Here is a 24,938-nt window from a genome sequence, read left to right on the forward strand (position 1 = left end):
CCTTGTGCAAGAAAACCTCTACCACTAGCATAATCGTCAGAGGTATATCGTGAGTAAACTATTGCAGGCCGGCACAATGGGGTTAGTTATTAGGAAATTGGATGGCCACTTTGTGCAGCATGAACAGTATAATTCCTTTTGCTTTATTAGTTCCGGGCATATTTCTTTTTTAGTTTTGCTAATGTAAAACATGCAAACTCCCTCTGAGCTCGTTATCCTTCAGGACTCTGCACTGTGTCAGCACTAATTAACCACAGCGCTCTGGCAGGGATGCTTGGGAGGCAGGCTACTGGGGTTTCCCTAACAGGCAGCACGTGGCAGGCAGTGCCGCAGGGCTTAACCGGCTTTAGGCTGTGCAGCTGAGAGGGGTCTGCAATTGAGAAGTTGCCCATCTCCTGTCCCTTTTGCCCTCCAAATGACTACCTGAGGCGGGGGAGTGGAAATGTCCTGTCTGGCACTCATGCTAGTGAAAAAACACATTTTCTGGAGTGCCTGGGATATGCAGAGGAGGTTGGTGGGAATGCCTGGCTTTTGCATGCACGCTTCAGCACAGCTGGCTCTCCTGTCAGCCTTTCCCCGTAGTGCCGAGATCCCCTCAGCCAGCAGGCTGCAGTCCTCCCCTGCTCACGAGTTCCCTGAAGATGAGTCTTTCACTGCCCTTGGAGCCGGAGCCCAACCGTATCATCTGTTCAGTTTGCTTCGGGACCAAAAGCATTTGTTTTACCCCACAACTCATTTCCAGGGACAAAAGGTCACACCAAGAGATCAAGTCTGAATTGCTGCGTGGCAGTGCAGAAGTCTACACCCAGGCTACAATTCAGACAGATCTCTATCTTACCTGGTTCTCCTTTGCTATATTAATTTTCAGGAACAAAAATGGCTCCATCACTTTGAAAAAAAATAATTAAGGCATGTGAAGCTTTTAGCCGTTGCAGCAGCCACACCAGAGTGCACACCAGCTCCAGCCTTTTCAAAAGGAACCTTCAAAACAGACTGAGCATCACTGCGTGATGCTGAACGCACTGGAGCTGCCCATCATGAAAGGGAGCCTTGCTTTTTAGAGACAGCAAAAGCCTGAGGGATGCTGGAAGGAGCCCTGGGGAATTTTTGTCTGTGGACTTTGCCAGGAAACTGTTTCTTGTGGGACGCGATAAGTTATTTTTAACTCCATTCCACAATGTTGATGCTTAAAAGATTGGAACAGCAGGTTTCTTGTTGACTTACTAAGGCACAGTCCACATCCTGGTCACGGCAGCATGCTCCCGGATTGTGGAGAGGTTCCTCAAGTCCAGAGGAGGTGGCCGTGCTGCAAGCAGACACAAAAGGAACTACATTTCCAATAGCAGAGCTAATGAAAAGTACAGACTGTTTAGAAAAAACACAGTTTTATGTTAACAGCAAGAAAGTAACAAGAGTATTTCACGGAACATAAGTGATATAACCAAAAGAGAAATCAGTAACAAATGACCACTTCAGTCAGTGCTGGAAAGCAAAGTCCCTCTAAAATAACAGAATAAATACAATGGGTATAAGGAGAGCAAATACGCCACAAGATTCCGTGTGCTCGCCTCAAATCTGCTCTGCATATGCTGCTTTCAAGAGGAGAGGACAGTTCAACCTATAGGTCAAAACAGGTTTTGGGCTCTCTTCTAAACAAAAAGGTCCTACACGTGGAGATCAAGATCGCTGCTCTCACCAGTCCATGTACGTTCTCCACCCCGTTCTCAAAACCCTCTAAGAAAGGAACTGAGCTTGCTTTGCTTCCTGGAAACAGTCTAAATTTCTGTCCCCACTTCACAGTAGCATTTCCTGAACCAATTTCTGAGTAGCCCTGTGGCTCTGCAGCCCAAAGAACTTTAATGTAGGCTAGGCTTAGGCAATTTCTCCACTGCAAAGCTGAATTCTGTCCCCAGTACATCCTCTGGAAGTGCAACCCAGATTTTGGAGATGCCATGAAAAGCAGGAGTGGAAAATTACCATCACTAAAAGCATCTGCAGGAAATTCCTAATTAAACCAAGACAGCTGCGCCTACCCAACAGAGGTTTAACCAACAGCCCACACATCAAGTTTGAGTATTTGAGTGTTTGGATGTCCTGTTCCTGGAAGGTCAGGGAGCTGGTGAGACAGCAGTACATGTACTTTAGAGCTGCAGGATTTAGTCTGCTGTCTCTCCAAGGCTACATCCATTTGGTGATTTGCAGAGTGGATCTGAAGCCATGCACCACGCTAATGCAGCCACCTGGTCTCCAACTGCAAAAGTAGGCATGGATGCTCTTCCTCTGCTTGCAAATGACCCTGCGGACGCATCCTGTGTTACAGTACTATAAGCCACTTATACAGCAATTCAGTCCCTCTTCTAGAGTAGGAAGCCTTTTAAAATGTGCCAAGGACACTATCAAAGGAGGTCACCCCTGTCCCCGCTATCAGGACCCTCTGGCTGCCAATTGCATTTTAGGTCTGGGCTTACATTTCCTACGAGGCTTGAGGTCTCGGTTCACTGGAGGCGGCTCCAGGTCTGAGGGAAGCTCAGGTAACGGGCTGGTGAGTTTTTCAGTGCTGACGACAGGGAAGGTAAACGTGGCTGAGCCAGGGCTCATGGGGATGTAGCCGTCGGGTGAACAGTCGGAGCTGGGCGCAGAGGGAGAGGTGCTGGGGCGCATGGGCACGTAGCTGTCCTCCGTGCTGTCCGAAGCAGTCGAGTAGAGAGGGGAGAACCGACAGGGCTTCAGAAGCAAAAGAGAAAAACAAAGAGAAATGGGTCAATAAATGAATAGCTAACCCCCTGCAAGCCAGGAGGTGCTGTCAGCTGGCAAGAGATCTGAGCCGAGCCCCAGGCCAGGAGAGTCCTGACGTGACCTTTCTGAGAAACGCAAGCTGGAAAGACACGAGACAAACTCATGAGTTCAGATGTACACTCCAGCTTCGGAGAAGTCCACTTCTGAGCTTCACAAGTCACTGCTGGAAATGAGGACTAAACTTATTTGTCACTTAAGTAGGTTAAATCCTCCAACTTCAGTGAGGCTGCACTTGAATCTCCCAGCAGTAATCCTGACCTATAAAATGAAAGAGGTTCCTTCATACAAAAAAAAAAAATCTGAAAGGAGAACATCTGATGAACTAGATTTTTGCAAATGCGGAAGCTGAGAGAGCAGACACACAGACATACAAGTCACTTCTGATAGCTGAGAATAAACACTAGAAATCCATTTCATGCAGGTTAGAGCTGGCTGAGTGGTGAGAAGGATTAATTAAAAACCTTGCAAGCATTCAAAGGGGAGAAAAATGTAAGTTGCCCACCACCAGAACTTAAATATAAGCAGCAAAGGATCTCCCACGCAGAAGACTGTGTCCAGCACCAGGCAGAAGACTGGCTACGCGATGTGTGATGGTGCTACATATAACCATGCCTGTCAAAGGCTGAGTCAGGAAGCTTTAGACTGACAGAGCTCTGAATCACAGGCGCTTTGAGAGAAGAGACTTTCCTGTGTCTCGAAGAAGAGATATCCCTCAGGATCATGAAGTGATAGGCTTCTTTAGACCCTTTTTCGAAGAGATAACCAGTTTTCTCAGGTGCTCTTCATCAACAGTTTAATTCTCGAGGCTACTGGTATCCTTTTTCACAACAGACCTGGCTTCACCTGCTTTAAAAGCAGGGTGCTCAGTGTTGTGGCTTCCCCCTCCCTCCTCTCTCAAAGGCTTCCTGCAGCTGTGAAGATGCGGCACAGAAGTTGCCCAAAGCCAAGTGCTTCTTCCATTTTTTTATTCTTCTGCTGAACACAGGAGAGGAATGATTGAATATCATGATGTGAAATGATTCACTTTCTGAAGTTTGTCATGTGCCAGTGTTTTAAATTTATGCAAGCAGAGTACTTACCAAATTCAGGCTAAGCCTCTTATCCCGACTTCTTAAGGAACTGCCTTCCATGTCTGCTGCAAGGAAAAGCAAGTGATTAAAAATGTGATAAGGCAGTCCAACTTTACAGAGATAATTCTGGAGTAAAGCATATGGCTCTAAAATAATTAGAGCTTTACAAAGATTCCATAACTCCTAGTATTTATGCTAAATGAGGAAATCCAATGACACTTAAGACCAGAACCAGCTCAGTAGCATTTCAAGAGCGATTACATCTATTTTAAGTATGATGAAACCAAGGAACATGTTCAGGTATAATCCAGCTGTAACTTATGCTTCCTATAACACAAGCAGTTGGGGAGAAAGACAGGTATGGTGTGGAGAGCAAGCAACCAAGCAATAATTTAAACCCAGCTCCTGCTCTAGTCCTGCTCTGTTTTCCCACCTGTCAAACTGGTGAAATTATATGAAATGGGACTATAGGGAATATTAATCCATTATTAGTTGGAAAGTCATTTAGGATCCTTTTTTGTAAGGTACCAGGGAAGTACATGTTATTGTACAGAGGGTGCATGGGGGAACTTAATGGTAGGAGAGAAATTCTTCTCTTTGTCACCCAGAAATGCTGATGTGGTGCAAGTGGCTCAAGCTGATGGGGAACAAACAGCCAGAGAAAAGGTCACCAGTCACAGTGTCCCCTTGTGCAGGCTGGCCTTTGTCTTGCTGGAGGTCAATTTTATTTTTGAAGTAAAAGGCAAAAGACCTGAAATCCAGCATTCAGTGCATAGAAGATCAGCAGTGGGAGATGCTTACAAGTACCATCCTTTTCTGGAAAAGGATTTTCTGTGCAGAAAATGGCTTTTCTGTGGGACTGCCTTAAAAACCTGCAACCATGTTAATCCAGTCCCTGCTCTTATGGTGGAGATCTCAGTACTGCACTGTAACTGGGGGGGGTCTTTGTGGTGGTATCAGCATGAAAGGCAAAAGTGCTAAACAAGAACAAAGCAATACTGTTAGTGCAGATATATATTCAGATAGACACAGTCACTGTCCTGGGACAGCTACGTTTATTTATTATTTTGGCAATAAGACATTCAGGCACAATGCTCCGGCAGATGCCAGGATACAGGTGCCTTACATGTGTACAGCTCCTTCCCCTTCATGGCACTGCAACCAGCATGTGCTGCCTTTGCACTGGGTTAATTACATCTGTTCAGCTTTTACAGGGGGCCAAGGGCAAAAAATGAAGTAACTCGAGTGGGCTCACTCTGGGAGCTGGTGAGGAACAGCTGCTTTCTCCCTGTTTCTTTTTCCAATCTTTTTTGTTAAACACATTTTAATTCAGAGTTTGACCTTTCAAATAGTTTCAGCTGCACGTAGGGTACGAAAAAATAGCAGCACTTATTAATTCATTGCTGCCCCCTGTCAGACAGAGATAACCTTGCAGCACGGTAGTAAAACATGACATTTGGCCACTTAATCCTCTTAAAAACATTTTGGCATAAATTGGGTTGGAGGAACATTAACTGTCTCAAGTGCGCTGGCGGTGTTAGAGCGGCACATGTGCAGAAACAAGAGCAGCACCTTTCAGGGAGCAACCAAATGTAACTGATAATTAAGAATACCAATTCCACTGATGGGTGTTTCTCCAGAAACCTTCCAAGAATTGTTTGTACACTGATAAACAGGCTGGACAGAGGTCTCCGTGCTTTAGCTTCTGAGCTTTAAGAGCAAGATCTAACGGCCCCAAACACCAGTTGGTCATTCAAACTACAGGAGTCTAAAGGATGCTTGTCCTTAGAACCCTATGTTTTCTTCCTCCTCAAAAACGACGCACCACTGCAAAATACTCGGTGATTTTCAGCCTGGTATTCCAGCTGCCTCCCTCTGTTCTGTGACTCCACAAAATAAAACTTTCTCATACTGCATATGCTGCTTTTTGACACCTTGACGTTCTGGGTTTTTGACTGTTATTTTTGTTTGAAATTATGGTGTTTCAAGAACCAATGGAAAAATCACCTCAGCTCAGAGCAGAACTTGCTTTGCAGCAGAGCCTTGCTCTGCAGTGAGTTTTCAGGCTACCCCTGCTGAAGCGCAAGGACAGAGTGGGATTTGCTCAAGGACACACAGAGTCCCCGGTTCAACTGAGATTACATCCCATCCCCAGCGTCTCCCTGACTTCCTGTTCTTTACTCTAAGCTGCGAGAAGAGACGCTGCTGTTATGGAAAGGACTAGATGTAGTGAAGTAGCACAGCTACAAAGGCATTTCCCATGTGCAAGCCCACGTTTTGACCTGCATAAAGAGAGAGTTTGGCATTGCCTGATTCAGTGGTTGGCTTTTCATTTTTGTCTTTCTACTGCTTTCTATTTTGGAGAGGGAGGCAGCATGGAAAACTAGCAAGTCATGAGGCACCCTGAAGAGATCACAGCCAAATTGCTTCCCATGTGTACACACTGAGGGGCTTTTACAGAGCAGGAGCTGAATGTGAGGGACAGGTCTGAATCCTGCTCTCTAATTTGAAAGAAGCATTTCAGGTTGCCTTGGGTGGTGGATGATTTTGCAGGGGGGAGGACAGGGAAGCACACTGGAGGTGGGCACCAGCTCTGCACTCGTGGGCAGCTCCATCCCTCACACTGTTCCTGCTTCACTGGGTCTTGGAAATGCACTCACCTTTCCAGTTCCTCACGTTGTCCAAGCTGGACAAGGAGATCCTCCTGGGCACCAGAGCGACCTGAGCCCGGCAGATCCCTGCGTGCCCGTTCTGGAGGGCCCTGCTGCCCACCTCATCCCCTCTCCTCTCTGAGAAGTGGGTTGGCTTGGGCGGCCGTGGCGGGGGTGTGTTGGACAGGATGTCCAGCTGGGTTACACCGTAGGGCAGCGCGTTTTGGCTCTTGTCAATCTGAAAGGTTGGTGTCAGCGGCGTCCCCAGCAGTGGAGAAGAGGAGGAAAAGTCACTGGGTGGCCCGCTAATGTCTATGTTCCTGGACACAGTGCTGGGATTTGGCACCAGGGCCCCATCCTGGTGCACAGTGCCAGTGCTGGATGGCTGTACAAGGTACAAGGAGGGCTGGGACTGCAAGGAGTCGACAAAAACATCGTCCGACGAGGTTTGCTCCAGAGATCTGTCCGAATTCGACCAGCTGTCACACCTGCACAGAGACAGAGGTCAGGACCTGCGCTTTCCTTTTCTCCTGGTTGCAACTGAGCAAGCACATAAGAAAAAGAAAACAAACAACCAACCAACCAAAACACCCAACCCACAGTTCAGGACAAAAATCTGTCCCTTCCCTATGGGTGTGGAAGGTCCCCCCTGAGCTGGGCAGGGGCACTTTGTGGAGCACCCTGGGCAGCAGCAGGCAGAAAGGGTGTCTGGAGGGAGGCCATATGTGAGGTCCCCAGCCCCCCACCCTGGAAAGGGACAGGACCAACATACAACGGTCAACTACTAATCTGTGCTATGAAAAGCCCCCTGTAAATTGGATTAGGCTGATGGTCCCTTGTTGTGCTCGGGATCCTACTGTGAGTGGCAGGGCTCAAGGACCAGTTTGCCCCAGTTTCCCAGAGCATCACTGGGCAGAGGGTGGCTCCAGCCCAACACATCTGGCAGAGCCCAGACCTACCTGTTGTGGCTGAGCTTGCCTGACTCGCAGTTGGAGAGGAAGAGGTAGTCGGGGAGGAAGACTGACTCTGACTCGCTGGGGGTCTCCTCCGCAGCAGATGCATCAGCAGCAGTGTGGTCGACTGAGAAGGAGGGATCGGCGATGCGGGAGGCATGGGTGGAGGCGGCCGGCGACGGCTGCGGGGACGAGGTCGTGTGAGACAGGCTCTCCACCGAACCTGCAATGGGAATGGATGGCCCCGGCTGTGGGACAGCTCTAACTCACCCTGGCCCACTGCCTCTCCTGGCCATCGCCACCTTGCTTTTGCACCAGGGATGTTTTACCCTAGAGTGGCAGTGGGTGATGCAAAAACTGATTCTGGGGAGAGGGGAGGCTGATTTTGCAGCTGTTCCCCCTGCCCAGGCTGGGCAAGCCAGCTGCCAAATTGAGGGGCTGCAGAGGGTGCAGACCCCCCTTGCTCTGGGGTCCCCCACTCCTGCAGGGCTGTAGCAGACAGTGATGAATACAACCTCTGCTGAGGAAGGTGCTGAGGCAGAGCAATCTGTTTTAGCCAGTATTTTTTAGGACCTAATGCAAATAATTGATTATTAATCTCCAACACTTCAAATTAATGTTGACAAGGAAAGGGATTGATTTCTTCCCACTTTCTAGATTTCAGTGGACAAAACTGAGCTTTGCAGCTCATAGCATAGCCAGACTTCTTGTACCTCTGAACTTATCACAGAATTGTAGAATGGTTGGGGCTGGAAGGGACCTTAAAGATCATCTGGTTCCAACCTCCTGCCATGGGCAGGGACACCTTCCACCAGACCAGGTTGCTCAAAGCCCCATCCAGCCTGGCCTTGAGCACTTCCAGGGATGGGGCATTCACAGCTTCTCTGGGCAACCTCTTCCAGTGCCTCACCACCCTCAGAGTGAAGAATGTCTTCCTTGTATCTAATCTAAACCTACCCTCTTTCACTTTAAAGCCATTACCCCTTGTCCTATCACTACAGGCCCTTTAAAAAGTCCCTCTCCACCTTTCTTGTAGGCCCCCTTCGGGTACTGGAAGGCTGCTAGAAGGTCTCCCTGGAGCCTTCTCTTCTCCAGGCTGAACAACCCCAGCTCTCTCAGCCTGTCCTCATAGGGGAGGTGCTCCAGCCCCTCAGTCATCTTGGTGGCCCTCCTCTGGACTCACTCCAACAGGTCCATGTCCTTTTTATGGTGGGGGCCCCAGAGCTGAACACGGTACCCCAGATGGGGTCTCACAAGAGCGGAGTAGAAGGCCAGAATCACCTCCCTCGACCTGCTAGCCACACATCTTTTGATACAGCCCAGGATACAGCTGGCTTTCTGGGCTGCAAGTGCACATTGCCAGGTCACATTGAGCTTCTCATCAACCAACACCCCCAGGTTCTTCTCCTTAGGGCTGTTCTCAATCCATGCTCTGCCCAGCCTGTATTTGTGCTTGGGATTGCCCCAACCCACGTGCAGGACCTTGCACTTGGCCTTGTTGAACTTCATGAAGCTCGCACGGGCCCACCTCTCAAGCCTGTCAAGGTCCCTCTGCATGGCAACTTGTCTGCAAACTCCTTATGCCTCTCTAGGCTGGATATCAAAGCCACAAGAGCTGTGGTGTAGCTGTTATTGCCCAGCTGGAGGCTTGTTGGCTCTGCGGGGAAAAGGGACACTGCTTTTCTGGAAGCCACAAGGCACAAGGGAGCCTGTGCTCAGCGACACCTTCCGTGGGCATAACACTCCAGACCGTCCCCCCCTGACAGAGAAGGGTGGCGGTGGGGAGAGGAGCAGGTTTGGGTTGCAGGCAGCAGGTCTGGCCCAGGCTGCACAGAGCTGGCCACCGGCTCAGCTCCGGGTTCACCTCCAACCACCAAGGCCACCCTTCACTGGCAGCATACGGCCAAGGCACCCATATGGCCCGAGCAGTGCCGGGCAGCAGACACAAATCTAGTCCTGTTGCTCTCTTAGCCTCCATCCCTGCTAGAGAGCTGGGGATGCTAGGCAGGAGGGATGGAGGAATGATGGCTGAGCCACACAGAGTTAAGGCTAAGCACAGCCTCTGTCCCAGCTTTTGGGGCATTTCAACTCAAAAATAGAGTCCTTAGTGCAAGTTGGACCTCCCACCGTGGGCAGCTGTGGAGTGGGAAGGGCCTGAGGTGTCTTTGCAGAGCAGCTCTCCAAAGGCATCTGCTCCCAGCAGCAAGGTCAGCTAGTGGCACCGGGAGCACAAGCCCTCAATTAGAGAATATTATTTTTCTAATGAAGCTTCAGGTTGCTGCGTGGCAGTTCCCTTACCAGGGCTGTGTGGGGACCAGGCAGGGCTCACTGGGTGCTCCAGCTGCCCCCAGCATCTGTGGGGCTCGGCAATGGGTACCCATCTCTCTGGCTGAAATGCAGACACCACCTGAGTCAAAGCTGCAAAACCCTTCTTCAAAATGAAAAACCCCGCAGCAAAAACAAACACAAGAAACCAGGTACTGCTTATAAAACCAAACCAAGCATAAAAATGCCTTCAAAGCATAGCAAGAAGGCAGATTTCTCTAATGCTGATATCCAGAATTTGCTGGAAATGCTGGGAACCAGCCCTTGACCATCTGCGTACATGCTGCAGGGCAGATCCTGCACTGTGCAGTGAGGTCCCGAGATCCTCTGGCAGGTTCTACCTAGTCCTCGGCTCAACACAACAACAAGCCTTGGCACTGCACTGGGTTGCTGTAGCCACTTCTCAGCCCTGGGAGGTGCTAGGCATATGTGCAAGCAGGTTGGGAGGGATGCAGAGGGTTGCTTGGATGGTTAGACAGCAACATCACTAAACACAAAACCTGCTAGTGACCCAGACTTCCACACCAGCCACACCAGGCGTCATCCCATCATCTTTCTGATCTCAGCCAGAAGAAGAGTAAAACAGCTGATCTTCTCTCCCTGCACTACCCCACACCTCATCCCTTTAAACCGGGGAGGGAGCTGCCTCTTTACTTCCCATCTACCAGTATTGGCTCACTGCTGCTTCCTCCTGTTAGCTTTGGAGGTCTGGTGCAGTGGTGGACCCCAGGTCACCAAAGCACATAAGCACATGCTTAAATTCGAGCTTAAGCAAAGCATTTGCTTAATTTTCAGCAGGTGCTTAGAGCAGCGGGATTTCAGCAGCAAGCATCTGGAAGGAATGGCATTTATGAGGTTTCACATTTGCAAAGCAGAGCTGAGGGCTGCAGCCTTCCCATCTGAAAAATAACTTTTCTCTTGTTCATTGCGCTGGCTCAGACGGTAACTCTGCTTTCAAATCTTGGACTCAGAGAGCTGTCTTGCAAGCTGAGGATGATCAAATATGCACCGGGCTAACTCCATAGGGATCTTAGAAAAGCACGTTCACATCACCATCTGACCACATTTAAAAAAAAAACAACTAAAAACTGCCACAATGCATAAGAAAGAAATTAATGACATTCTGGATTATTAATGCAGAGAACTAACAGGCCTGAACTCCATCTGGTACTCACAGGGTTTAGCCACGGATTATCCCATCAGGAAAGGCTGCGAGCTGCAGACCACATGGCAACCGTTGTGAGCAGGAGGGAGGGACAGGGACAGCGCAGACCTGCTCTTTTCTAACCTTCAGGGGCTCAGGGACCTGCAGCCAGCTCCTAACAGACCGTCCCTGTCCCTGCCAGCTCTGCTGGTAACCAAATCAGCGTGCATTAAAGTTGTACCACAGCAGCAGCTGGGGACAATAAATTATGCATGGCCACTTTCAACAGTGAGAAGGCAGAGAATAGGTTTGGTGCCTGCCCTCCCCTTTGCCAGAGAGACAGAGGCTTCAGCTGCCAAACTAACTGCTTCAGTGGGTACTAACACAAAAAATCTCCGCCCTGCATTGACAGGGAAAGTCGCCATGGATGACGAGGAGCATCCTCTGCAGTGACTTTCCCCATCAATGCAGAACCATTCCTTGGAGGAACAGAGGGCTTCTCCCTCCTCCTACAGACCCCAGCCCACTGCCCAAAAATTGTTATGGTGCAACAGCAGTGCAAGGACATAGTGAAATAGGGGGGTCCTGCTCACAGCAACCCCCCGCCAGGCTGCATGGCCATACCAAGGAGGTAGAAATGCCACCCACTGCTTCTGGCCAGGGGCCAGCGCCTGACATTAAAGAGCAGCCTTGAGTCTGTGCAGCTGAGAAGGGATTTCCTCCCACTGAGAGAGGAATATGGAGGGAGTAGCCCCAGTGCCTGTCCTCCAGCATGGGCTGGGAGGAGCTGTCACACCTCCCCTGAGCTCCTGTGCAAGGGCCAGGAGCTGCAGTGAGGAAATATGCCAGGACACTGCCTGCCCTGCTTTGTATGGGAACAGAGAGGGAAATGAAGACTCTCAGGAGAAAAGTGTCTCTGCGAGGAGAGCACAGTCCCTCCAGGTAGCCCCTCAGTGCAATGGTCCTGGCCCCCCTTGCTCCCAGCATGCTGTCCTGGCTGGGGAAGATGCTCCCCAGTATGGCTGCAGCAAGGTCCTGGGGAATCAAACCATCCCCATGCCATGGGGGGCAGGGTCTGTGCACATTGGCAAAAGAAAAAAAAAAAAAGGAGAGACATTTAAGGAGGCAAAGAAACCATCAGAGGAACAGGCAGAAAGGGAGAAGATCCCAGCAATGGGCAAGGATGGGTGCGAACAACAGAGCAACCAGAGGCGAGGGAGAGGTGGAGGAGCAGAAATGCTCTAATCCAACTGCAAGCAGCCAAGAGGGCCCCAAGGGTAACCTGTCACTTAGCATGACTCTGCCAGCATCCTGGTCCCTGTGCTGTGCAGGGAGGGCACCAGTGAGGGGGCCTGCCCAGGGACATCAGGCTCTACTGTGGCTCTGGGTGCTGTGGGAGAGAGTAGAGCAACCGGGGAGCGATGGAAATCAGCAGGGACCTTCAGGGAGGGGCTGCATCCAGAAGGAGCAAGGCATTTCCATGGGATGTGGAACAACACCTGGAGCCTGTGGAAGAAGCAAAGAGGGAACCCAAGACGAAAGGTCCCTCTTGGGCTGAGGAGCTGCCTGCCAGGGCATGGCCTAGGGTAGCATTCAATGCACAGCTACAATCTTTAAAAGCAAGGCTTCCTAATGAAAAAGGCAAAACAACTTTCACAGTAGTTTCTCCAATGAAAAGCTGCTATATTGCATTGTGTCAATTAATCATGGTTTCAGCTTGCATATGGGATAAAGTGTGCCCATGATGTCCCATAGCCACCTCATTTCATCCCTTCCCCTGCCCAGCTACTTGGCCCAAGCATCCTCTCAGTCCTCTACGTGGCCACGAGTCCTGTGAGGTTGGGGAGCAACTGCTCTATCAGGAGCTTTCACCAGAGGTGGAAGCAAGATTTTACATAGAAATGGTAGGAAAATAGGGTGGGAGGCCTCTCCTCCAGCTGACTCCACTGAAGGTGCCAGCTCCCCTGTCATTTTCAGCAGAGCCAGCGGCACGGTTTCTTGTGGCAGCCGAGTGCTGCAGCACGATGATTGCTGCTGGCAAGTCCTTCCCGACAGCCACCCTCCCAGGTGCTTCCTGACATCTGCCTGGAGCTTGCATTTCGCCTCCGTCTCTCAGCTGTCCCCTCTCTTGTTGACTAAAAAGCTGTCCTCACAGGGCCAGCCGTGGTTTTGCTAACTTCAGTCTGCATCTGGCTGCTTGCCTGTCAGACCGGAGGCCTCTGATGAGTAGGACCTGGCTGTTTGTCCAGCCTCTTTGATACTGGGAACAACAGGACAGCTGAGTCACTGCATAAACCTGTGGCTGCACTTTCTGTGCATTAAGTGGAGAAAGCAGCAGATTTGGTTTTGGCCTCAAAGTCACAGCAAATTTTCAGAGATGCAAGGATTAAGAGTGATTGATTTCACAATATAATATTGGCTTTAAGATTCATTTTAATACATGGAACAGCTTATTAAAATTTCCTGCAATTGATGTGTCTTTCTTTTGATGATTCATTTCAGGGACTATTATTTTTTTTAACACAGTAGCATTCAAGTTAAAAAAGCATATGGCATTTAATAGAGCTTTTCTTTTCTTATGTTAATTTTTAAGGGTAATTTGTTTAAACCTACAGGCTCTTGGGGGATTTAGGTGCTTCTAAAAAGCTGAAGCAATTAGCAACCATTTGAAATATGATGTGCAACCTGTGGAACTCTGCAGATTTAAATCAGAGGATCTGAACACGCCCTGCAGCCTGACCTGAATACACCCCAGACCTGACCTCACCAGGATGAGCTGCAGGATAAATAGAAGATCTTACGAGCTATTAGCCATTAGAGATACAGTAAGTGCATGTCTGAAAGCTTCGCTTAGGCAGTCTGTGATGAGGGCTGTAAGTTCAGGTGCCAGACTTTATGCTGAACCAAGGCAAATGCTCTACACTGTTGAAGTTCTTGGGGGATAATATCCACCTTGAACAGAGCGGAAAGCTGGGATATCAGCTTTCCCAACTGCCGCACCAAGAGTTGTCATGTCTCGTCCGTCAGTGTCTACACCAGCAATCTTTGCTGGGAGAGAAATACCACTGTGTAATACTCCGAGTATTGCCCATGTGTAACTCTTACAAGCAATGCTGTGCTGTACCAGCGTAACGCAACACACGTTTCCCAGTATAAATGCATCTATCCTGGGGACAGCCGCTGCCTTAGCTCCTCTGTCACAGATCACATCTCCCTATGCACATCCTCAACATGGTGCCAGAAGTCTGCATACACATTTGAGAGAAAAAATATTTTTCTCTTTTCTGTTTTGCATGGAAAGATTTACCTTCAATTCAGAGTAATTGGTAAAATTATATCTAAAATAATATTGCACCAGAAGTAGCAATGCAGGACCAACATCTCAGTGTCAACAAGGGCAGAAGGAAGGAGGTTACTGAATATCCCTAATTACAGCCAAGCTCCAAAGGGCTATTGACTCCAATCCCTCAAAGCTACCAGCTCCAGTTTGCAAGTTGCATTCATGGGCAGCTTGTACTGGCATATAGAGATGTGTCAGCATATTTTCCTGGTGGTCTCTAAAGTGAATGGGAAGAGAGTAGACATCACATTTATAACAGGACTGCTGCAGTGCTCTTTCCACTCCCATTTCCCCTCAGAATAAACTACTGAAGAGGAGATTAAAGAAGGCCAGGAACCATGACAGATTAAAAGAAAACATCCCACCAGAGTCTTTTGTTTTCTTTTAAGTTACAAGGTGATGGTATGGCTACATGGCAGTTGCAGACACCAGTAGCAGTCCAAGCACAACAGCACAGGGACCACGGCAGGATAATCTGCCCAGCCACACTATGATACCCCCAAATATATTACTGCCCTTGGGATCGAGTCCCTCCATCACCACCATCTTCTGCTCCTGCACTACCTTTTATCACAGCAAAGGACTTCATTCTGACTCACTTCCTATGAAGCTCTCAAATTGCTGCTCTATCTGCCCCTTGGAAATGTCAAGGGAAAGACAGATTGCTGTTATCTGTGCCCGATTGTCTCATTTGAAAGGTAAGTTAATGATGATACAGGTCCCGACTTTAATTACTGGCTACATCCATCTTGGAGTGGTTAATTCTTGGAAGCTTTCCAAGATATTCACCCTACTGAGTATATACAGGTGTAGGTCCTGGCAAAACAGGCCAACTTTATGCTTCATTGGCAGGACCATCTCTTAAGTCTAGACACACACTTCTAACACTCTCCTGTCTTCTGCCTTTTCTTTATTTTTCTTCTCATTAATAGACTAAGACAGCTCAGTATTTTTGTCATTGATTTATGTATGTGCATATACACCCAGGTCTGTGCACATTCCACATCCAGCAAAGCCTGAGAAAATGCGAGTTTTGCAGGACGCTTTCCTAGAACAGGTGTCTTACATTAAGCCAAACTAAATAAATATGGGACATGTAATGAAATAAATGGCCCCAGAAGATAACAGTCAGTCAGCTTTTCACATAAACAGTACCTTTTCTTATTAAGGACCTGCTGTTTATTCTAGCAGGAATTGCTTCAGAGTGAGACCAAGCGGCCAGCTATTATTTCTACCCAGCAGAAGTGAGATCCCTGATAACTTTCAAACCAGGGTTTAGCAGCATCTCAGTCCTGTGCAGAGCTGCAGGAAACAGAGTCCCACACCACCCGCCCAGCCCAGCCCGCCAGTAAGGTCCATGCTTCCTCTCACCCCACGTGCAGCTGTGGAGGAGCCCAGACACAGATCATCCTCCCAGCCCCCAAGACGAGCATAAGCATGATCCTACCTGTGCCATCTTCTAGATGTCCAAAGTTACAGATCTGGCTGATGTTGTGCACCCAGATCTGCATCTCCTCCTCAGTTTTGGCTACCAGGTAGAAGGTGCGGTAGGTGGTCCTCACAATGAAGACGAAGTTGTTCTGAAATTCCTTCTTAATGAAGTTGGGCCCCGAGTGCTTCAGCACTTCGCACTCGTTGAGGTCGATGATCCGAATGGGCTTTTTGGAATGGTTGTTCCTGTAGTACTCCAGCACATCGGGGTTCCCGCTCATGCGGCCTCTGCGCAGCACGAACCACCGCTTCCGCCATGCCTGCAAATGGCACAAACGGGGCCCTTTTACTGCCAGCCACGTAATATATCAATCAGCCCACACATGCATATTTTCCTTTAGGCTTTATAGTTGTTTTGATAAGCTGGCCAAATTGTGACTTTGATTTGAAGTGCTTGCTATCAGCTTGCATTTGTGATAGGAAAAAAGGCAGAGGGTTGTCCCTTTGGAGGTCAAGAGGAGCAAGACTTCTCCCCTCCTCTCACCCTCAGCCTGCCAGCATGGTGTAATTGAAATGATCTGATACTTCACCATCTCATCTACAGAAGATGTTATAACACATTTTTCTTTGTGAAGTGAAAACACCTAGGACTGCACCCTGTGTTGCAGTACATGAGCTAATATCTGGCAACAAACACCTTTTGCCCAGCAAAGACAAGGCCTCCAGATGACCAGAGCAGCTTCCCTCCCATGGCTTTCAGTGCTAATAAAAAGCTGTTAATGAGCTGCCAGTTACTTCTGAAAGCCCAGAACAAACCTTAAGGGAGTTGTAGTGCTAAAAAGTTAAACAGGAAACTTCCAAACCTTACGGAAGGATGTCTGTTTACACAGACACTGCTTCGAGTGACCATCAACCCAGACCAAACTGGTAAGCACTGATGTTTCTTTCACCCTTGTGACTGAAGGTACGGGTCCCATACAGGCTGAAATGAAGTCCTGGCAGGACTAAGATACAGCATCACTTTATAAAGCTATATGCAAGTTTCTAGGAACAAAATAACATATTTCCCCTTTTTTCCAGCAGCTGGTTTTGTTCATCAACAGTATAAGCGCCTCTGTGTTGATTACAGCTGTCACCAACACACTTACTTCGAGGGCGAGAAGAAATCCACCCTGAACTCTGTTTCACAGCAAAAAGCTGAAATAAGACATTAGGAGCTTCCCACTTACCAAACTCTATAAAAACTGTGTTGGATAAAGCCATGCCCAAACCAGCAAGGCCCGGGTGGCTGCCAGGGAGCAGCTGAAGCTAAGGCTGCAGCTGCCCCAGCTCCGATGGCAGCCCAAGAAAGGTGCAGGGGCTCACACGCTGCCCAGGTACCTGCAATAGCTATACAGCCACTGCTTGTTCAAATTGCCTTCATAAGAGTTAAAAGTTCATTAAACATCTGAGCAGCAACCACTACCTCCCTGAATCTTATTCAAGTGCTCTTCGCAAAATGACTTGTCATAATGATGGAAACCTGCGCGATAGCTTGTGTTCGAGTTAAAAATCAGGCTCATTTTGCAAAGAGTGGATCTGCCTGTCAGTTTAAAGACAGCCACCATTCGGCCTTAAGGCAAAATAACTGGGTTCAGGATGTTTTCACTAAGATGTAAGAGCCCTTACTGGCACAGTTTAGGATCAATATAGGCACTACAGATTTCACTGACACTGGGTTCCCATGGGCATGGTGATAGTTAAAACAATCAACAAAAAATAGCAACAACCATTTGTCAAGAAAAAGCATTTTTTTTTCTACTCAAAAAAAGACTCCCTTGCAGTACAGCAAGCTTTTCACAGTCTGTCAACATTCATCCAAAAATTTATCTAGAAGTCAGTTTGTTCAGCCTGGCAGTACCTTAAACTATTTTGAAAGCAAAAGATTCTTCAATATACAGGGACCAGAGAATGAAATATCATAGAGGGAGCTCTTGCAAGGCTGAAGAAGCTGGTGCCTGTGTAAAGGAGGGGTTTTCAGAGGGGGGCACATCAGGAATAAACAAGAAGCAGAGGTGAGGTGCAAAGTGTATTGCACAAAGAAAATTAAGTCTTGCCTTCATGACCTGTTGAGGTTTGAAAGAGATTTGCTCTCTGTTGAGCATAGCTAGAGATAACAGATTACTGAGATCTCAGACAAGTCTAATTTTGTGGGAGCCAGGAAAAAAAGAACACCCCCCCCAAAGGAAATAGAAACAAAGGAAAAATGTTTAATGGAGAAAACACTTTCCTGACTAGCAAGCTTCAATAGCGGAACACAGCCCAGCAGGTACCTCACATGTACAGTCCCAGAAAGAGTCCACATCTCTGCCACCAGTAATCCCAGTGCCATACAGGCTTAACACACACCCCACAGATGCATCAGGACAGAAAGGTCACATCCTCTAACACACTCTCATCCCTAAACAACAAAAGAGAAATACTTCAGGAGGTATAAAGCCAAACAAGACCTGCTCCTTTACCTCCTAGAAAAGCAGGCTGCTAAGGCAGAAAGAAGAAAGAGCCATCAGATCTCCTTCAAGACCACTTCTCACTCCTCTCACAAGGCTGCCAGCCCTGCAGCTTAAATACACCTGGCTCCTTCTGATGGATATTGGATGGAAATCACCTGCATATGAGCAAGATGAGGAGGGAGGGGAGGGATGGGATGGGATGGGAGAGGAGAGCAGCTGGGGACACCCTGCCTAGCTGGCACCCACGCAGCTGTGCGGAGGTAGGACCTCAGCCCTGAGGCCGGGGCCAGCTCCGGGCTACCTGCTGGTGCTGGTACGGCACCCTTAGGCAGGATGGCCCAGTACCTGTCCCCATTTCCTTAGCATTTTAATTTCCATGCGTCTAAAGGAGTCTGTAGTTTCAGCACAATCCAGGCAGCTGGTGAAAGAGAAAACTGCAGCTGTGCTTTGCAGAAAAGCTCACGGTCCCTCCCTTCGGAGGTGAAGGTTGGCTTCAGTGTGGTGTGAGCGACTGTGGCTCTGCTGTTTTTGGTTTTGTACTAGCCAAGAAGCTGCCTGATAACCTGTTTCCCTGCAGATACACAATTTGATCAGGCTTATCGTCTGGCTGGCGCTGTGAGAGTGGAGATGGAGAGGTGCCCGGTCAGTGCAGCTTATGATGGGAGAGGAGAGCAGGGCCGAGGCTGTGTGAGAAAACACTGGCTATCATAGCTGGGCAGCCGTGAAAACAGGGCTGAGGGGAAATAATGCCAGATAGCTGCCCAAATCTGCACTGCCCTTAAGAAGGGTGGACCTCCCTTCTCCATCTCACTGCCTTCCCCAGGCTTGCGGCGGGGCCCGTGCAGTCAGCCAGCACCCGGTCTGGCTGAAAACAGGGTAATTTTTTCTTGTGGGGGCAACATGTGAGCTGTAGGAATCATGCAGGAAGGTCAGGGGCGGAGAGGGACAGGGGAACTGTCCTTTGGTGATATCGCCAGTTTGGACAAGCTAACAGCCCTTGGCTGCTGCCATTCATTGCCCCAGACATTAAAGTGCTCTGAAACCAATGGTGGTATCTCACTGTGAGCTGCAGGGACCGGAGCAAATACCCTGTGGGTGCTGCTGAGCCGCTGCTGGACCTGGAGCTGAGGGGAGGCAGAGGTGCGGAGGGACGGCAGCTTTTAAATAGGCGCAGCCTGAGTCAGCAGCATGGGTGAATCAGCACTCGCAGGCTCAGATCTTCAAAGATGTTTAAGCACTCAGCCTCTCTTGAAATCAGTGCTGGTGCCACAGCAGGGTGGCGATGGCGCAGCCTGGCCAATGGGGAGTTTGCCGGTGCTGCCCGGCGAGCTCGCCTGCTGCCCTGTGCCAGGGCTGCTCCTTGCCTGCCACCAAAGGGAGCTGTCTCGGCGAGCAAAAGGAGTGGAAAACACCGCATCCCACACTGGGAAATGGGAATGCTGCCAGCCTGGTGCCCCAGCACCCAGCCTTGCCTGGGTGCAGGCAGGCCATCACCAGGAAGGGGGTAGGAGGGTGGGAGGGGACGGGACCAGCTCTTCCCTGGGTGCTTGCTCTTAACATCACCTTTGTTGTACCATCAGACTGCATCCACACACACACAATGCACTTGCATCTCACCTCTCCGAGCTCCTTTTTTTTCTTCCACTCTCTAGGAGGAAAGTGGCATCGGCTACCGACATAGCTACCTGCATGGGCAGGGTTGAAGGACCATCTTTTGCGCCTCTTCTCCCATTTGACATATCCAGTGCCATCCCTGTCTCCCCTCAATGGCTCATTTCCATTCTGAAACTTTCACTGATATGTGCCTTTACTCACAAAATGTTGTACTCCAAAACATTTTTGCGTATCCTACAATGCTGAGTGTACAATGCACTGAGTTTTTGAGACATTCACAGCTTGCCTGCAAACAAACACGAGCAGGTTTGCCATTGCAAATACACAGGACTCGCCCTGCTCCGTGGCGTAGGCAAAGCAGGGGTTTTGGCACACCTTTCAGCATGAGGCTTTTATCTCCAAGAGTCAAATATCCTCTCCTCATTTTCCTGGCATTTGCCTGCAATGAGCTACATGTCTTGTTTCCCCAGGGGAAGGGGATGCAGCACACTGGAGTTGCTGGGAGCCCAGCTGTGGCAGGCCTTGGCCAGACAAGACGGCAGCAGCAGCTTTTAGCTCGCAGGGACCCAGGCAGCTCGTGTACTACACAGTCCACTCTGCTGGAGTGCAGCCCCAGGCCAGAGGCGCAGAGGATGCCTGGCACCTCCCAGCCCCGGCCCTGCAAGGCAGGCAGTTGTGCCCCATGGCACCTCCTCTCCAGTGCCCACCCCAGCCCTGGCCCCATGGCAGAGCATGGTGGGTTTTTACATAGTTGTAAGCTCTTGGTAGTTTTCTTTTCACCATTTACCAGTCACAAGGCTGCCTCCTCCTTCCCCTGTTACTCTTCCCACCATCCCTGGTTTTGTGTCTTTGCAGCGAGACCTTCGCCCCCAGACCAGTACGCAGTGTGGTGTGGCGTGTGCCTTCCTCCCCGTCCCCATCACTCACCCACACGAGAAGCTGTGCCCGTGCTGGCACCACGCCGCAAGGCACTGAGCACCTGCCCGGGGCTGGAGGGGGCACCCACGGCTCGCGGACCCCTCGCTGGGGAAGGGTGGCTGTGCCAGCAACCCGTGGTACAGCAAGAAGCTCTGCTCCCTGCTCCCTCCAGTCCCAGGCCCTGTGTGCACAATCAGCCTGCACCCCGTGCTGCTGCAACACCTGCCTCCTCACGGTTTGTAAGGCACAGTCACTATTACAGTGAGCCTGTGCCCAGAGGACACCAGTTTCGGTGTTTGCTGTGGGGTGCCGGTATCAGGCCAGAGAGCACCTTTGAGCCGCTGCAGTGGCTCGAGGCCGGCGGGGGCACCCGAGGAGCCAGCGGGGCCAGAGTGGCGGGGCTGTGGCAAGGAGGGATTTATTTCAGCTGATCAGAGCCAATAATACCTGACAATATTTAGTCTGGAGCTGCACACACTGCCAAATTTACAAGAGAATTTGGATCGATTTAAGGGTGAAAGATTGCACTCCCTGGTTGAGATGAAGTAGCCTATATACTTAAATAGGAGCCAATTCCTGGGATTCAGCCTAGGCTCCTCACTTACACTATGGGAAGGATCTACGCATCCAGAAGAAATATTACATTTATTTGGGGGCCTTTTGAAATTAGTTCCTTCTTGATGAAGGAATGATACAATGATGATATGTTTACATGTCCTCCAAAGCTTCATTGGCATGAGAGAGAAGGCTTTATCAGAAAAGCACAACTACAGTCGGACAAGAGCCAACATAAATCTAGAACAATTTTCACCTGCCCCTTCGCAAGTGGAATAGTTTGGTGCCAAAAGGAAGAAAGAATTTGCAGCAGCCTTGGTCGGATGCCAGCGTGTTGCTCTGTGCAACACAAGCTATCAGTGTTTTCTTCTTGCTCCTGAATTTTTCACTTTGGGAACTCCAGAGCCACTTCTGAAGGAAAGAGGAATAGCTCTGTTTCCATTTCAGTAGGGTAGTAGCGATCGCTACTTCCACAATCTGATGTCTCTGCTTCTGCTGAATAAGTGGTGTGAGATTTAAAAAGGGCTGCTATTACACGCAAGTGTTTGCTCTGCCCTGGCTATGTCAGATAAAACAGGCCACAAGCAAACCTATTATGTGCTGGAAAAACAGCTAGCTGGTAAATGAGGCCAGAATGGGAGCTGAGCGCCTGCGTGGGAAAGGTTTAGCCAAGGATCTTCATCATTTACCTTCTGTCTGAGGACCATGTTTTCATTTGTACGTACAAAATATCCAGTATCTGAGATCTAAATAATTAATTAGAGCACACACATGCTAAATGAGTTAAATTGGCCTGAAATATAATTTGTCCTGTGGGTTTTGATTTTTTCTGGTTTTAATAACAAAACACAGAATAGCCAACAAACTTGAAATTCTTTACCAGCTAAATTAATGCTCACGACTCCCCCATGAGGATAATCTTCATTTTACAGAATGCAGCAAAGGGGATGGCAACGGGAAGCAGAACGAAGAGCAGATGTGTACTGATTCCTCGGCCTGCCTGGCGGCCTTGCAGCCGTGCTTCTGGGCAAAGGACACGTGCTCGTCCCCAGGCCTGCTGTGAAGAAGAGCTCAGTGATGGGGAGGACTGTGAAAGGTTTGACATTTGGGATTGCTCTCATCCTGCAAACTCCCTTGGAAAAAGAAAGCAGCAAATCCCACAAGAGAAGGGTCTGGCGTGGCTTCCCTCCCCATGGCTGGCTGAGGGCTGGAAGCGCCTGTGTGCCTGTGTACTCACTGCGGTTCTGCTGCCTTGAGCTGCAAGGCATCCTTGGGGCTAGAAAACTAGCAGAGCTGCAGGATAATAGTCCCACAGAGTGCCAGCACTTGAGACACAAGTTTTCAAAGCTTGTCTTTTTTTTAAAGAACATTTTTTAAACATATTTTTAGGGAAAAAAATTAGGCGGAACTTTATAGCATTTCCTGTAAATGACTTAAAAGAGGAAGTTCAAATTCATATGTAGACAGGTTTGTAAGCAGCTGATGTCTAAGCCTATTAAGACCATATAAGTTAAGAGAGTTTCCCCTGCCTGCACAGAGCGGGAGGTGTTGGAACCGCAGAGTACGGTCCCTGCAAGAGGGACCTGTGCATCAGGAAGAAGGAGTCAGGCCCAGTTCCCAGCAAGCATCCTCGTGTTCAAAGAACCGAGGACATTGTTGGGAGCTCTTCTTCGTGCCACGCTTTCAAGAGAAAAGGGCCAGCCCCATGCAGCTAACCCTCCTTGGACTGCGAGACCCCTGCAGAAGGGCTCATGCCTTCTACTCTGTAGCCTGCATTGCTCAGTAACAGCACTCGACTAACTCACTTGCAGAAATCTGAGATGAAAAAGACCTCTTAAACCACCCAGCCTGTCCACAGCTGGAGTTACGGCTTTGCTATTTCAGTTGTGGCTGTTGGTCTGCAGCTCCCATCAGCTCTGCATAATAAATCTCTCCCTAATGAGGCCGCCTGCTTGTCCCTTCCAGTGTGTCCCCGTGCAGTGCTCTGGGAGCAGCTGAGCTCATTGCCCATCACCCACTGGTTTAACGTTTCTCTTGGATTTTGTCTCCCTTGCTGTCTGGTTTCCCTTACTTTCTACTCAGATCTCATAAAGTTCTTCAGCAGTGAGAGACTGAAACTCATGGTTTATGGCTGGGAAAGAAAAATCAATAAATATTCAATTTCAAAGAGGAATACTCCTCCCTTAGGGCCTTCCTCTGCCTCCACAGGCATGTAATTCTATTAACCTAGAGAACAGGAGAAATTTCCTGCAGTAGTTTGTCCCCCTTTGCTTGGGTGCCTGGAAGCTGAGGTGCATTCCTGTGGGTGCTGGAAAGGCATCAGCTCTCCCGCCCCCTGCCTGTTCATGCCCCCTACAGCTCTGTTTTCTCAAGGTTAGGGCTCAGCTATGGTGGGAAAAAGCTCTGAGCTAACCAATGTTCCCATACAAACCAACTTGCAACACAGGCTAGCGCAAATGGTCTGGCTCATCCTGTGCAAAGGACCAACACACAATGTGTTCAGGACAGACTACAGCCTATCACTGTATTTCCATCTGCTAAGTCATGAGTCATTTATCGAGTGACTTGTCTTTCTGATTGTGGTAGTTTCAGTATGACTAAATGAATCTTGTTTCAAGAAAGTCAGCATGAGTCTTCCTCGGAGGAGATGCAACAGGTGGAAGGGGAAATACCTTCTTCCTTTGAAGGTGATACAGATACATTAATTGACTAAAAACACTAACCAAAAAATTTCCTGTGCTGTAAGTGCAATAAAAGCTTTGTCATAAAGCATCTAAGATGACGTCCTGTAGAAGCAGAGAGGTTTCCTTAGTTTCTGTTTCTCACAAAAAGAAACCCGTGGTTTGTGAAGAAAAAATGACACACACTAAAAAAAACTGGAAAAAAGTCCCAGAGTCATATGTTGCCTGCTAACCTACACACATTCCCATTGCCTGGTCTACATCCTAATCCATAATATTTATGGTGCTTTACATATACAAACATCTGCAACAGAATGAGTCACTGCTATTTAATAAACATGCAGATTCTTTGTAAAGCTAATGGGTTCGTTTGGGCATGAAGGGTCAAAGTCATAGCGACCCAAGATCTTGGGAGTTCTAAGTTCTTAAAAACCTTGTGGAAGATAAGAAAACAAGTTCTGAAAGTAAAATTAATAATAACACCACTGCATTTTGAGGAGGGAGGAAGGAGGCAGACGCTTGGATGAAGAAACGTCATTTCACTCATGTCCTCCGTCCTTTAGTAAGAGCAGTAAAGAAACGAGAACTGTGCTTCTCACAAACATTTCGATTAGAGGTTTCCTCCGAGGACGCTGGCAAGGTGACAGAGCATCCCCTTGCTCCTCATGCAAGTAGGAATTGCTCGACAAGACGCTGCTGGCTGAAGGGGAGCAGTGCTGCTGTCCTCTCCTCGCTTTCCCCATGGCTCCCGGCAGGTGGGTCTCAAGGGGCTCTCAAGCAGAAAAGAAATGCCGGTGCTGCGGTCATGCCCCCTGGATGGGTCCCCGAGCTTTGCAAGGGAAGATGCTGATGGGGCATCTCATCCCACAAGATCTTGCTGCGGGGAAGAATTCACCAGCTTTGATCTAGGCTACAACAAACCCTAGCACACCAGAAAAACCCCGTGGCTCCATGTTGCCTGGGGGGAC

At 49.0% G+C, this 24,938-nt stretch overlaps 1 protein-coding gene across 5 annotated transcripts in view; it reads right to left on the bottom strand.

Moving 5' to 3' along the window:
• The window catches only part of GAB3 (GRB2 associated binding protein 3), a 75,668-nt gene that overhangs the window by 11,870 nt on the left and 38,860 nt on the right, over window positions 1-24,938 (bottom strand). For 3 of the 5 annotated variants that reach the window (XR_015702558.1, XM_087748534.1, XM_087748537.1), the window contains 6 exons: window positions 15,727-16,030; window positions 7,477-7,693; window positions 6,527-7,005; window positions 3,876-3,931; window positions 2,469-2,724; window positions 1,225-1,306 (listed from right to left, as the gene is read on the bottom strand). Coding sequence is in view for 4 of the 5 variants with exons in the window: in XM_087748534.1 (XP_087604660.1) it covers window positions 1,225-1,306; window positions 2,469-2,724; window positions 3,876-3,931; window positions 6,527-7,005; window positions 7,477-7,693; window positions 15,727-16,030 (1,394 nt within the window). In the remaining variant the exon portion in view is untranslated. Of the gene's footprint in view, window positions 1-1,224; window positions 1,307-2,468; window positions 2,725-3,875; window positions 3,932-6,526; window positions 7,006-7,476; window positions 7,694-15,726; window positions 16,031-18,211; window positions 18,328-24,938 lie in introns of those variants that run through there. The other 2 variants (XM_087748538.1, XM_087748535.1) reach the window with 2 other exon arrangements.

The sequence above is a fragment of the Nipponia nippon genome, unplaced genomic scaffold (assembly GCF_047370975.1).
Source record: "Nipponia nippon isolate SJK-2023a ecotype South Korea unplaced genomic scaffold, ASM4737097v1 scaffold_12, whole genome shotgun sequence".
Classification (NCBI taxonomy): Eukaryota; Metazoa; Chordata; class Aves; order Pelecaniformes; family Threskiornithidae; genus Nipponia; species Nipponia nippon.